The 14324-nt window shown below is 59.9% G+C and overlaps 1 protein-coding gene across 2 annotated transcripts in view; it reads left to right on the top strand.

Moving 5' to 3' along the window:
• VAV2 (vav guanine nucleotide exchange factor 2) overlaps positions 1–14324 on the top strand; it is a 187869-nt gene that overhangs the window by 155327 nt on the left and 18218 nt on the right. For both annotated transcript variants that reach the window (XM_055541592.1, XM_055541591.1), the window contains exons 9-17: positions 76–175; positions 1065–1160; positions 1973–2041; positions 3360–3446; positions 5943–6028; positions 6764–6896; positions 9349–9458; positions 10681–10782; positions 11152–11240. In XM_055541592.1, the coding sequence (XP_055397567.1) occupies positions 76–175; positions 1065–1160; positions 1973–2041; positions 3360–3446; positions 5943–6028; positions 6764–6896; positions 9349–9458; positions 10681–10782; positions 11152–11240 (872 nt within the window). The remainder of the gene's footprint in view (positions 1–75; positions 176–1064; positions 1161–1972; positions 2042–3359; positions 3447–5942; positions 6029–6763; positions 6897–9348; positions 9459–10680; positions 10783–11151; positions 11241–14324) is intronic.

The following is a 14324-nucleotide window of genomic DNA, read 5'->3' as shown; positions in this document are numbered from 1 at the left end:
GTGTGTGTCTGTGTGTGTGTGTGTGTCTCTGTGTCTCTGTGTGTGTGTGTGTGCGCGCGTGCGCCCACCGCCCAGGCTCCTGATCTACGGGGAGTACTGCAGTCACATGGAGCACGCCCAGAACACACTGAACCAGCTCCTGGCCAGCAGGGAGGACTTCAGACAGAAAGTCGAGGTACTGGGGGCTTCCCGCCTGGGCCTGCCCATCCCTGGCCTCTTGCCCGTTTCCTGGAAAGGTGGGGATGGGGCAGCGACATGACGTGTTTGTAGATGTTTTTGGCCGATGAGTGTTTCCTTTGCCTTTTGTTGCGGGTTGAGAGTGGGCAGGGGAGGTCACCGTCCCAGGCCCCGGCCCAGCCTGAGTCCCCTGGGTGCAGCTGTGGCAGGGCCCCAGGACCAGACCTGGCTTAGTGGGGGGCTACAACTGATCCCTGACCCTGGTCTGTTTGGACCCTGAGGGGCCCCAGGTGATGGACGTTTGCTGGGAGCCGTGGAGTCTCCCAGCCCTGCGAGTCTCACCCGCCTTGAGCCCCCGACGTGAGCTCCTCTCCAGGCTCCTGCCTCCTTTGGGCAGCAGGCGGTTCACAGAGACGGGGCTTCCCGGGTTGTATCTGGCTGCTCGGATGTTTTCCAGGGTGAATCCTGGTGGCATGTCCCCTTTCTCCCGCAGTGTTGGGAGGTGACACGCCCCTTAGAGAGGCCTGATGCCCCTGTGTATCCATGCAGCCCCTGGGAGCCCTCATTCCTGAGGGTGGTCCCCCCTTAGTGTGAGCTGGCTCCCCTGAGCATCTCGGGTAGATCCCAGGGCAGGGGTCGCTCGGAATCCACCTCCAGGTGGCCACTGCAGACCCTGAGGCTGTGAGGGGCGGCAGGCCCCTTGCCCTCTGCACACAGTGGGTGTGGGGAGGGTGTCTAGGAGCCTGACCAGAGATGCACTGGACACCCAGGCTGTCGTTCAGGGCTTGGATCTGCCCTCCTCCCCAAGCTGGGAGGTGGGGGAGCTGAGGTCTGGCATCCCTGAGCAAGGATGCTCTAAATCCACTTGCTGCTCCCCCGGCACCCAGGAATGCACCCTGAAGGTCCAGGACGGGAAGTTCAAGCTGCAGGACCTGCTGGTGGTCCCCATGCAGAGGGTACTCAAATACCACCTGCTCCTCAAGGTGAGACAGGCCAGAGCGGGCCAGGGCCCACAGAGCCCAGGGTGTGCGGTGGAGCCCGCAGATGGGCCAGACTGACAGACGAACAAGCAGCGGAAAACAGTCCATGCCTACTGCCCAGAAGCTGTAAAACAGGGACTTCCCTGGTGGTCTGGTGGTTAAGACTGCTCACTCGCAGTGCAGGGGGCCCGGGGGTTTGATCCCTTGTCGGGGAACTAAGAGCCTACATGCCAAGAGGAGCAAGCCAAAAAAAAAAAAAAAAAACTGTAAGATAAGTATCAGGAGCTATGCAGTAATTTATATGTATTACGAGTATTTGTTAGTTAATACACAGGGAACATTATGATTCGGATCAGTAAGAGAAAATGAAACGGGAGACAGAAAAGCATCCTCAGGCCAGAAGTAAGAGCTCCGGGGGCTGGACTCTTAACCCAGCCCGTGACCTTCCTGTAGTCAGGAGAACGGGAGGCCCTTCGGGACAGACAGGCTGCTGGGGGGACGGCGGTCTCCGCGAGGTGCAGGGCGAGGCTCCTCAGTGAGTCCTCAGCTCCCCTTTCTGCTCAGCTCCTGGCTTTGTGCTATCTTAATGTCCCTCTCTTTATCCATGAGAGTTGGGGACAGCTCGCCTCAACGCCATGTGTCCCCTGGGGTGGACTTGCCATCGGTCTGGAGTTGGGCAGTCAGACCAGAGCCTGGGGGAGGGTGCGCGGGGGCCTTGTCCGGGGGCGGGGGGCTGGCTCCCTGTGCACACCTGGCGCTGGGTGGGGGGCGGGCCCAGGCCCTGGGTGGTGACCCGGTGCCCTCCGCCCCTCCAGGAACTTCTGAGCCATTCCACCGACCGGCCGGAGAGGCAGCAGCTCAAAGAAGCGCTGGAGGCCATGCAGGTGGGTCACCGAGGCAGGGGAGAGGCTGGGCAGACAGGGCTTTCCGAGCCGGGCCTGCCGTCTTGGACTGGACCTGGGCTAACAAACAACCTGCCCTCTGTGACCGGAGACGTAGATTTTCCTGGGGTGGCAGGAGACACAGGACGGGGCAGGATGGTGGATGAGACCCACCAAGGGCAGAGGGACCGTGTGTGTGTGCAGGGGGGCCCGCAGCAACTCCCCTGAGGCTCCGTTCCTCCTCTCCTACCTCTCTGACTGTCCACCGCTGCCGTCAGCAGAATCCAGGTAGCGGACTTGGTTCTGGGCTGCCTGGCCCCATGGTTCCCTCTGTCCAGCCCTGTGGCAGCTGCTTCTGAAATGCCCCACCCCCACCCCCAGCCACGCTGCCTCTCCCCTGCCCACTCCGTCCACAGAAGCCGCTGAGCAGCTCCGCACTGAAAGGAGAGCCCGGCTCCGTCCCTACCCACTCAGAGCCAGCCCGTGGCTCCCACCGCCCGTGGTGCCTGGCCTCTGATGCACCCGCCTTCCGGGCAGGCTCCCGCAGGGGCTCCGTCCTTTCTCACCTGTGCGTTGGCTGGGGCTGAACTTGGCCCCGGTCACCGGGCAGTGCCGTGCGCATTCTCCGTCTTTACAAAGCTGTGTTCCCGGGAGGCCCGGCCCTTTGCTGGCTTCTGCGCCCCACGGCTGGGCGGCCTGTGTCAAGAGGTCCTCTTAGCAGCCTGTCCTCCTGGAGAGCCTTGCTCCAGGCCGTGGGGGCCATGGAGGCCGCGGGGGCTGGACGGTTCACTGTCCTGCCTTCGGGTCTCAGAACCTGCCCTGCCGGTGGGCTTCTGGGGCAGGGGCCACTGGAGGGGAGCCTGAAGTAGGCTCTCGCCGCCTACCCCCCCACTGCCCGCCTCCTGGGCCCCAGCCCAGGCTCTGGGTGCCTGCCCCCTCGGCCTGCTGGAGAGCAGCAGGCAGTGCCCCCTGGGGACCGCTGGGAGGCCGCAGCACGGACGGCCGGGCCCAGGGCTGCCCTCGCTCCACAAGGCGCGGGCTGGCCCAAGTCTCCTTGGCTGCTCTCTTCCTCTCAGACCAAGAAAGGGCCGAGTGACGTTAGAAAGGAGCCACTCTGGTCTATGGGGGGTTTTGCGGCCCGCCGATGGGCTGCACCTTTCTGATCTTACTCATTTGTCAAGTGGGTGATGCTTCTCACACCGCATCACTTCGAGGCCCAGTCTCCTCTGGGAACAGGAGACGGTGCTCTGGGAACGCCCGGCCCTCGGACAGCACCCGGCATGGGCCTGCTAACCCACTCCCCACCTCTGTTGTGCCCCAGGACTTGGCCATGTACATAAACGAAGTTAAACGGGACAAAGAGACCCTGAAGAAAATCAGCGAATTTCAGAGCTCTATAGAAAACTTGGTGAGTTGACTGCCCAAAGCGTGGAGATAATTGCGACCGTCTCTCTCTCTGTAGATATAGATATCACTTCTAAACATTACTTTCACAATCCTGACACTGAATTAAGCGCAAGGGTGACTGGACACTGTCCATCGGGGTCATGGAGGCAGGTGCAGCCGTGCCCCGTGCTGCCCGCCGAGAGAGGCGAGCAGCTTCTGGAGCTGAGTGACCTTGAACTGCTGGGCTGCGCACCCTGGCTGGCCCAAGTGCCCTGTGGCAAAGGTGGCCGCTGGCTGAGGGGCGGGGCCTGAGGTGAAGGACACTCGTGACTGCCCTGCCCTTCCTGCCTGGCCTGGACCAGGACTCTCTTGGGTCCAAAGGGAGGATGCGGTTTCTGGGGGCTGTGGCTCCTCTTGGTCCGGGCCCCCTGGCCACCCCCATCTACGATCCCTGGGAGGGACAGTGGAGAGGCTTTGGTCACTCTGTCCGGGAGCTGCCCTGGATTCTTCTCACCACCTTGGCCTCTAGCAGGGTGACGCCTCATGGGGCCTGATCCCCGGGTCAGAGGCTCAGCCTCGGGTGCTGGGTGAAGCATGCTGTCCTGCAGGGAGGGGAGACGGGCCATCCCAGCAAGCAGGCCGGTGTTCCCCCCGCCCCACCGTGTCCGCGAGCGCCGGCCTCACGCAGTCTGCGGGACGTTTAGCCGGGGTTTCTCCGTCTCGGCACTGCCGACACCTGCAGCCGGCCGCTCGTGGTGGGGGCGTCTGTGCCTCTGTGCATCATAGGGTGGTGGGCTGCACCCCTGGTCTCTGTCCACCCGATGCCGGTAGCACCCCCTGCTTTGGGGGCCCAAGTGAATGACCGCCACACACACCTCCAGACGTCGCCAGATGCCCCTGGCTGCAGAATCACCCTGGCCACAAACCACTGGTTTGCACACATTTTCACCTCCTGGTCCCTGAACGTACAGGGTCTCGGGGAGTCGCTGTCTAGGACAGATCCCCGGGCTACCCCACCAGGGTCAGAAGAGCCCAGACGGGACTGCCCGTACAGACATGGGGTGTGAAAACCAGGTGTCATACCGCAAAGAAAACAGAAGTTACCAGACAGCGTTATGACTCGACTGATTTTTCTCTCCTGTCAGAGGGCAGAGGAGGTCAAGGGCGACTGTGCCAGGCTGTTGGCGGTGGTGCCAGTGGCCTGGCCTGTCCGTCATCCCCTCTGAGTGTCAGATGTTTTCGATGGATGGACGGGCACTACTCTTGTCATGCAACGACTTTTATTTTTAAGTTTTCACGTACGGGCAGTTCTTGCTCATTAAATAGCAAAGATTAAACAGCAGGTGAGCAGGTATGCGGTTTTCCTTGGACCCGTCTGAGCAGGTGGACCTAGTGCCTGTCTGCCTGCACTTTGGAGATGAGGCCTGAGGTCTCTGCGTCACTGATCAGGGTGTTGGTCCCACCCTGCGTGACACCAATGCTGCGCTTTTTTATTTTCTTTTAAAATTTTATTTATTTTTTATTTTTGGCTGTGCCAGCTCTTGGCTTGCTGCACAGGCTTTCTCTGGTTGTGGTGAACGGGGGCTACTCTCTAGTTAAGGTGCAGGGGTTTCTCACTGGGGTGGCTTCTCTTGTTTTGGGGCACGGGCCCTGGGGCTTGAGGACAGCAGCAGCTGCAATTCCTGGGCTCTGGAGCACAGGCTCAGTGGTTGTGGAACACGGGCTTAGTTGCTCCGAAGCATGTGGGATCTTCCCGGACCAGGGATCGAACCCTTGTCTCCTGCATGAGCGGTGGATTCTTTACCACTGAGCCACCAGGGAAGCCCCCACGATGCACGCTCAGTCGTGCTCTGGAAGCTTCTGGAAAACAGAAAACTCTGAAAGAAGATCTTGAGAGCCTGCATCGTAACTCTGGGCGAGCTGGCCCCAGAGCACTTTGCAGCATCCCCTCCTTTATCTGTCGGCGTAGATGGGCGCAGGGCAACCTGTCCAGAGCGGTCTCTTATGACTCAAAGCAGAGCAAGAGGTACAAACCAGGCGGAAAACGAAACTGAAATCCCTGCAAACCAGAGAGAGGGTTGTGACTCGGAGGCTTTTCCTGTGGCAAGTGAACCACAGGCAGGACCCCCGCGCCCCGCCCGCCCTCCGTCTGATAAGCGCTGTTTGTTCTCTTTTTGATTCGGTTTCTCCGGGTTGGGCGTCTGGCTTTCCTCACCAGGTTTCCACTCGGGCGCCACACAACAGCAGCCTGTTACCGTGAGCCCCCTATCAATCGCCCTTTGTTGCCGCAGAGCTGGGGGGAGTCCAGAGTGGGGGCCTCAGGCCCGGTTCCTCCCCAGCCTCCCCTCCCCGCTCCATCCTCAGCAGCAGCCAGGAACCACAGGGCTGGTCTCCCACGGCCCCCACCTTCGGTATCTGTGGGAAACGGCCGCCCCGGGCATGTGCCCACCTGCGTTTCTCTCCACGTAGGGAACGCGCTCTGGCTCCCGGGCTCACGGCCTTCTCCTTTCTTTCCCAGCAAGTGAAACTGGAGGAATTCGGGAGACCGAAGATCGACGGGGAGCTGAAGGTCCGGTCCATAGTCAACCACACCAAGCAAGACAGGTGAGCGGAGCGGGCCCCGGGCTGGCGCACCCCGAGTCAGACGCCCCGCCCCAGGGGCACCCCACGCCCTCACAGGTCTGGAAACAGCTTTTCCTGTGAATTCAGCTTCTGGTTGCTCCATTCTAATTGCTTTCTTCCTTCTCTGAGAGCAACAGCCACTGGCTGCCCTGCCCGTGGCTGGCACTGCATGGGGGTGGGGGCCAGCCAGAGGCTCCTAGGGGCGGCTGTGTGAGTTCTCTGCCAAAGGGACGGTCAGGAGTGCCGGGCGGGGCACAGGAAAGCCCCTGTGAGCTGGCGCAGCCCTAGTGTGTTCAGCCTTCCGCTCATACCTGCCATGTCCCAGGCCTGGGACCGTGGCCGGGGTCACAGCAGATATGAGCCCTGCCTCCACAGGGCTCCCAGTCCAGTGTGCAATGCACATGTCAGTGGGAGTGACTGTCGGAGGCCAGCGCTGCGAGGAAGGCCAGCTTGAGGGGCAGAGGAGCCCATAAGCACCTCGGGCCTCTGGGGCAGGAGCCTAGGTGGGCTTCCTGGAAGAGGTGTAGGTGGACTTCCTGGAGGAGGTGTATCTGGGCAGCTGAGGCCTGGCTGAGGGGTCAGAGTTAGCCAGGGGTGCAGGCTCAGGCTCGGGGAGGGAATAGCCCTCCTGCCACCCACCCAGGCGCCCCTGGCTGTCACGTGACCTCAGAGCCCAGCTGGCCAAGCTGATGGGTCCCGGGCCGTGCTGCCGGGCAGGTACCTGTTCCTGTTTGACAAGGTGGTCATTGTCTGCAAGAGGAGGGGCTACAGCTACGAGCTGAAGGAGATCATAGAGCTGCTCTTCCACAAGATGACCGACGACCCCATGAACAACAAGGACGTCAAGAAGGTGGGCCCCGCTGGGCTGGGCCGGGGGCAGGTGCTGACCCCGCTGAGGGAGGCATCGTGGGGTGGCCGGACACAGGGTGGTTGGTGGGCGGGCCGGCCTCTAGCCGCTCTGTCAGGCCCAGCACCTCCCTGGCCTCTCGTCTGAGTCTTTCCTGGGGTTGGGGCGGGGGCCCCAAATCCAGATCCCAGCTCCCCAGTGAGGACGCTGAGTGGGGGCCCTGCCCGAGGCCTCTGGTAGAGTCCAGCCTTAGACATTGGCGGCCTGGCTCCAGCCCCTGTGCCCGTTCAGCAAGAGACACTGCTGCCCCTCCCCAGGCCTCCCACTTTGGACGAAAGCTCTGGATGGGTCTTCCTATGGCTTGTCAGACTCTGATGTCCAGACACGGGGCTGTGGGCTGGTGCAGGAAGGGCATGACTGATGAAGGCGGAGCCATGACTGCTGAGGAGGGGCCATGACTTTTGGGGGAGGGGCCATGACTGATGAAGGCGGGGCCATGAGGAATGAAGGCGGAGCCATGATGGATGAAGGCGGGGCCATGACTAATGAAGGAGGGGCCATGACCGCTGGGGGTGGAGCCATGAAGAATGAAGGCGGGGCCATGACTGCTGGGGAGGGGCCATGACTTTGGGGGAGGGGCCATGAAGGATGAAGGCGGGACCATGATGGATGAAGGAGGGGCCATGACTGCTGGGGAGGGGCCATGACTGTGAAGGTGGGTCCATGAGGGATGAAGGCAGGACCATGACTGATGAAGGAGGGGCCATGACCGCTGGGGGTGGAGCCATGAGGAATGAAGGCGGGGCCATAACTGATGAAGGCGGGGTCATGAGGGATGAAAGCGGGACCATGATGGATGAAGGAGGAGCCATGACCGCTGGGGGTGGGGCCACGACTGATGGAGGAGGGGCCATGAGGGATGAAGGCGGGATCATGACGGGTGACGGCGGGGCCATGACTGAGGAAGAGGAGCCATGACTGCTGGGGTTGGGGCCATGACTCCTGTCTGGTTCAGGGCTGCTCTGCCGAAGCTTCTGCTGAGCACCTAGCAGGTGCAGCCCTGGGCTGGGTGGGGGGTGCAGGGAACCAAAGTGCTAAAGAGCCTGGACTCTCAAGCTTAGAAGTAGAAAGCAGTAGCTCCTCCCAGGCTCAGGGCTGAGGATGCACCCCACTACGTGCCCTGAGTGCAGCCTGTCACCTTCCCCTCTGGGAGGAGGGCCTTGCCCTGGCTGCCCCGTCGCAGGGCACTTGGTGTGGGCTGTGTCCTGAGCTGTGGTCACCGACGCGGGGCTGGGCCAGGCTCCTTGATTACCTCATCTCCCCTTTTCCTTTCTTCTCCTCATGCTGCCTAGTCTCACGGGAAGATGGTAAGCCCCCGGCAGCCTGCTGCTCACTGCCTTCGTGCATCTGGGCCTGCTGCTGACAGCTCTTCCCTGAGCCAGGGGTGGGGCCTGGGGGCTCCGGGGGTGGGGCCTGGGGGCTCCGGGAGTGGGGTCTGGGGGCTCCGGGGGTGGGGCCTGGGGGCTCCGGGAGTGGGGTCTGGGGGCTCTGGGTGGGGCCTGGGGGCTCCAGGGGTGGGTCTGGGGGCTCCGGGAGTGGGGTCTGGGGGCTCTGGGTGGGGTTTGGGGGCTCCAGGGGTGGGTCTAGGGGCTCCGGGAGTGGGGCCTGGGGGCTCTGGGGGTGGGGTCTGGGGGCTCCAAGGGTGGGTCTAGGGGCTCCGGGAGTGGGGTCTGGGGGCTCTGGGTGGGGTTTGGGGTTCTGGGCGTGGGGTCTGGGGTTCTGGGCGTGGGGTCTGGGGCTCCAGGTGGGATCTGGGGACTACAGGAGTGAGGTCTGGGGGCCCCAGGGGTGGGGTCTGAGGGCTCAGGATGCATCTGGGGGCTCAGGGTGGGCCTGAGCCAGGCGAGCTCATGGCATTCCCTCGGCCTCACCTTGGCCTCTGGCTTATGAGATGACATGTGTTGGTGATCACAGATCTGTCTGCAGTTGAGGGTGTGAAGTGACGCCCCCTGCCCCCCGCACTCCGGTCCCTGGAGGTTGAGGACGGGGTGCTTTCAGAGCTGGGGGGTTTTGTCTCCTCTCTGCCGTCTTCTCTTTTTTCTTTCCGTCTTGCTCTCTTTTCCTTTTCCCCTCTAGCTTTTCTGACACAAACGGGCTCATATTTCCCAAATTCTTCTTCCTGGTTCCCTCCGGAGGCCCCGAGCGCTGGCCCGGCCTGGTGGTGGCCAAGGGCTGGGCAGGCTGGGCCGGCTTTGCTCCCGTGGCCCATGGCCGCCTCTGCCTTTTATTGTGTGTTTTCTGTTGTTTTACTTCAGACCAGTGAGTTTTTCTGGCATCACATTTAGGGAGTGGAAGTGGGTGGGCCGCCATCCTGGAGGGGCCCCGGGACATCTCGTTAGAGGGCACGTGCGTGCATGCCCGCGCCTGTTTCAAGCATGCTACCGTCTCCCCACAGTGGTCCTACGGCTTCTATCTCATTCACCTGCAAGGCAAGCAAGGCTTCCAGTTTTTTTGCAAGACAGAGGACATGAAGAGGAAGTGGATGGAGCAGTTTGAGATGGCCATGTGAGTCTGCCACAGCAGGGGTGTGCGGGTGGCCGGCCCCGTGTGGGCTCCTCAGACGAGAGGTCCTTCAAGTGACCGGAGGCTCAGCCTGTCTCTGTCGCCCTGGGTGAAGCCAGTCCCCTCCCCCTGGTGGCATTCTTGATCCTTAATCTACCAGCAGCCAGAGCCCCCGGAGCCGAGCCTCCCACACCTGTCTGGCTGGGCAGCGAGTGGCCAGGAACGGCCATGATGCAAGACGGACTCATGGTGACCTGGGTCCTTGGGGCCTTCCAGGCTGCGGATGGTCACCTTTGAGGAAAGCCCCAGAACCATTTGTCTGTGAAATCCAGGAGGAGCCCCAGTTGTCCCACAGAGAAAGCTGGTCACAGGGGTCCCCGGCCACATCACACCTTGAGGCCTGGGCGGCTGGGCCTGGGGCCTCCGGGCAGGTGCACTCGCCTCCCCTCCTGGTGGAAGGGTGATGTTGGTTCTGGGGTTATTGGGAGGCTCAAACAGGGTCCCACGTGAGGCACGTCAGAGGAGGTGGCAGGCAGGCGGTGAGTCCCGCGGCTTCCAGGGGCTGTAATTTTCTCCCCATATTCTATTGTGAAAAACTTCAAGTGTTTATCCAAAAACATCGTGGTAAATGCCTGGGCTCCTGCGTTCACACCTTGAGCTGCTCTGTCACACGCTGTCCCCCTGCCCTCTCCCCGCCCTTTCCTAGAGCCGCCTTCCCCCCTCCCCTCCCCTCCCCGCTCTGTCCTAGAATCCCCTCCCCCCCCCCCAGGCCCTGTCCTGGAGCCCCCTCCCCACCCTCCGCCCTGTCCTGGAGCATCTGCTGGTGGACTCGCTCTGGTGAATTGCAGACACGGGTGCAGCCCCCGTGACATTTGAGGTGACCCCCTGTGAGCTCACGATTCATTTAGATTTTTCCATCTCGGGCTCGCACCCAGTGACATTCTTAGAGGGTTTACTGAGTCGTGACGAGGGGTTGCCCTGGCCACACCCAAGCCTTGTCCAGAGATAGCCCTTCACTGTCACCCTCAGAAACTTCTCAAAAGCCTCCACTTGGACCCCACCCTCCCCGGGGCATCAGGGTCCCCGGGTAGGCCTGGGAGTTCTGGCAGCGCCCGGCTCTGCCTTCTGGCCCCCTGACCCCAGCCGCGTCCTGAGCCCGGCTGATTCGGGGGCTCCCGTGTCAGTGGGGCTCAGGGAACCTGGCACCCGCTCTCCCTCCCTCCAGGTCAAACATCAAGCCCGACAAGGCCAACGCCAACCACCACAGCTTCCAGATGTACACGTTCGACAAGACCACCAACTGCAAAGCCTGCCGCATGTTCCTCAGGTGGGGGCCCTGCCCTGCCCGCTCCCAGCCCCCGAGGGCGCCTGGGGCTGCCCCGTCCTGCATTCTCACCGCCCAGCGCCCCTAGGCCAGCGCTGCGCTGGGCCCCAGAGATCCGGGGGAGTGGCCCGTCTGTGTGGGCCCGGCCGGCCCTCGGTGCTTGGGATCCAGCGGGGAGGGGAGGAGGTTGTCCCGGGGGGTCCGTCACAGGAGCTGCAGAGCCAGGCCAGGATCATCCAAGGGGAGGGCCGGCACCAGGCTGTGCGTTTGGGCGGGGGTCCTGGGGGCTCTGGGGCTGGGCTGGCTGCTCGGGGGGAGCAGAAGGCCAGGCGGGTTGGGGCTCACCTCACCTCCCGCCCTCCCCTGGCACAGGGGTACTTTCTACCAGGGTTACCTCTGCACCAAGTGTGGCGTTGGGGCGCACAAGGAGTGCCTGGAAGTGACCCCTCCCTGCAAGATCAGTGAGTACCAGCCCCACCCCGCCTGCGGCGCACAAGCCCCAGGGGCCGGCCCATCCCTCACAGTGGCCCCACAAGACAGGGACCAGATGAGGAAACCGAGGCTCGGGGCGGGGGCATGTGCCCCTGGGCACACAGGCTCAGCCTGAGAGCAGGCTGGGGTGCCACGGCCAAGTCCTCCTCCTCGCCTCACTCTCTCTGGCTCTGCTCTGCCTCCTCACTGCCTTCAATGCCTTCTGCCTTTCTCTGCCACACTGCAGTTAAGACCCTGGACCCCTACACGGCCCAGGGCACAGAACGTCCTTGGCAGTTCGTGGAGATTTCCCTTCACAGAGGAACACCTTGGCCCCCGGTTCTCTTGCCCCGTTTGTAGATGGTTCCCCTGCGTGCCCAGCATTTATTACACAAGGCTCCCCTTGGCCCCGAGCCCATTTGTCAGATGGGAAGGCTGAGGCTCCTCTGAATCATCTTGGTTTGGGGAGTTCCCAGCCTACAGCTGCTGGATGGCAGCCGGAAGCCTCAGGCAGTTCCGAAAGATTGCAGCCGCCATGGTGAGGGCTGGCTGCTCGTGTGATCCGGGCACGGGCCTGTGCTGAGCCTCAGCACCGCGCTCCGTGCTTCACGTGGGCTCAGCCGCCCCCGCGGCCCCATGAGATGGGGCGGCTACGCTGCCATCCACGCCTGGGGGACCTGTGCTCAGAGAGGCCTGACACGCTCCAGGTAGACGGGAGGACTTGCCAGGCCTGCTGATCACCCAAGATACCAGCATGCAGAGCAGGAGAGTTTTTGTCAGTTCCTCATTTACTGCGACTGCTGGCCCAGGGCCCTGACTGGGGAGGAGGGTCTGACAGGTCAGCCTGGACCCCCTTGTCTCAGCTGACCCCTCTGCCGCCCATTCCAGCCCAGCGGAGGTCCAGCAGCCCTGCTGCTCTGCTCCAGGCTGGAGGAAGCCGCCGGCCCCCAGCCCCAGAGAAGGAGGCTTTTCCTCTTTGCCTGTGGATACCGCCCTCTGGTGGCCGCATGTCCTTCATGTCAAGAGACCGGACGGTTCATTTCTTTTGACTTTTTTTTGTGGTCTTGAAAGTAACATATTTATTTGTCAAAAATAATAGAGGGGCAAAAAAAGAGAAGAAATGGAATAAAGAAGAAAATTATCTCTTATGAGCATATTAAGAAATAATCAAAGGAGGTATTTGGCATATTCCCCGACTAGTTTTCTAAGTTTTAAATAATCTTGCTGTTTCTCTTTGCCCTCTGATTGTTAAATACCCTCTTTCATACAAAATGCAGAGGAAAGTAAAGGAGATAAAAGCAACTTGTGGTCACGCCAGGCAAAAACACCCGCTGATGGCCATCACGTGCCTTCTTCCTTTTTTTTCCAGACCCCCCCCCCATGCCAATCCCATTTAGGTTTGCGTGTTTTTCGTATGTACAGCTGGGGGCTTCCCAGGTGGCGCTAGTGGGAAAGAACCCGCCTGCCAATGCAGGAGATGTAAGAGACACGGGTTTGATCCCTGGGTTGAGAAGATCCCCTGGAGGAGGGCACGGCAACCCACTCCAGTATTCTTGCCTGGAAAACCCCACGGACAGAGGAGCCTGGCGGGCTACCGTCCACGGGGTTGCACAGAGTCGGACACGACTGAAGTGACTTAGCACACGCACGTACAGCCGAGGCCTCACGGGACAGGCAATGGTGTGTCTTTCGCAAGCTGACGTTGTCAGCATCCTTCCCGTGACTCTGAGAGCCCCTGGTGGGCACCAGGCTTTTTTTTAAGAGGTCGTGGTCCCCCCAGCAGAATGGGGAAGACTAGAGATCTCTTCAAGAAAATTAGAGATACCAAAGGAACATTTCATGCAAAGATGGGCTCGATAAAGGACAGAAATGGTATGGACCTAACAGAAGCAGAAGATATTAAGAAGAGGTGGCAAGAATACACAGAAGAACTGTACAAAAAAAGATCTTCACGACCCAGATAATCACGATGGTGTGATCACTGACCTAGAGCCAGACATCCTGGAATGTGAAGTCCAGTGGGCCTTAGAAAGCATCACTACGAACAAAGCTAGTGGAGGTGATGGAATTCCAGTTGAGCTATTTCAATTCCTGAAAGATAATGCTGTGAAAGTGCTGCACTCAATATGCCAGCAAATTTGGAAAACTCAGCAGCGGCCACAGGACTGGAAAAGGTCAGTTTTCATTCCAATCCCAAAGAAAGGCAATGCCAAAGAATGCTCAAACTAATGCATAATTGTACTCATCTCACATGTTAGTAAAGTCATGCTCAAAATTCTCCAAGCCAGACTTCAGCAATGTGCGAACCGTGAACTTCCTGATGTTCAAGCTGCTTTTAGAAAAGGCAGAGGAACCAGATATCAAATTGCCAACATCTGCTGGATCATGGGAAAAGCAAGAGAGTTGCAGAAAAACATCTATTTCTGCTTTATTGACTCTGCCAAAGCCTTTGACTGTGTGGATCACAATAAACTGTGGAAAATTCTGAAAGAGATGGGAATACCAGACCACCTGATCTGCCTCTTGAGAAATTTGTATGCAGGTCAGGAAGCAAGAGTTAGAACTGGACATGGGACAACAGACTGGTTCCAAATAGGAAAAGGAGTACGTCCAGGCTGTATATCATCACCCTGCTTATTTAACTTATATGCAGAGTACATCATGAGAAAGGCTGGGTTGGAAGAAGCACAAGCTGAAATCAAGATTGCTGGGAGAACTATCAATAACCTCAGATATGCAGATGACACCACCCTTATGGCAGAAAGTGAAGAAGAACTAAAAAGCCTCTTGATGAAGAGAAGAGTGAAAAAGTTGGCTTAAAGCTCAACATTCAGAAAACGAAGATCATGGCATCCGGTCCCATCACTTCATGGGAAATAGATGGGGAAACAGTGGAAACAGTGTCAGACTTTATTTTTTGGGGCTCCAAAATCACTGCAGATGGTGACTGCAGCCATGAAATTAAAAGACGCTTACTCCTTGGAAGGAAAGTTATGGCCAACCTAGATAGCATATTGAAAAGCAGAGACATTACTTTGCCAACAAAGATCTGTCTAGTCAAGGCTATGGTTTTT

Source organism: Bubalus kerabau, chromosome 11 (assembly GCF_029407905.1).
Source record: "Bubalus kerabau isolate K-KA32 ecotype Philippines breed swamp buffalo chromosome 11, PCC_UOA_SB_1v2, whole genome shotgun sequence".
In the NCBI taxonomy this organism is placed as follows: Eukaryota; Metazoa; Chordata; class Mammalia; order Artiodactyla; family Bovidae; genus Bubalus; species Bubalus kerabau.
The sequence above is the reverse complement of the archived record's forward strand: the minus strand, read 5'-3'. Positions and strand labels throughout refer to the sequence as shown.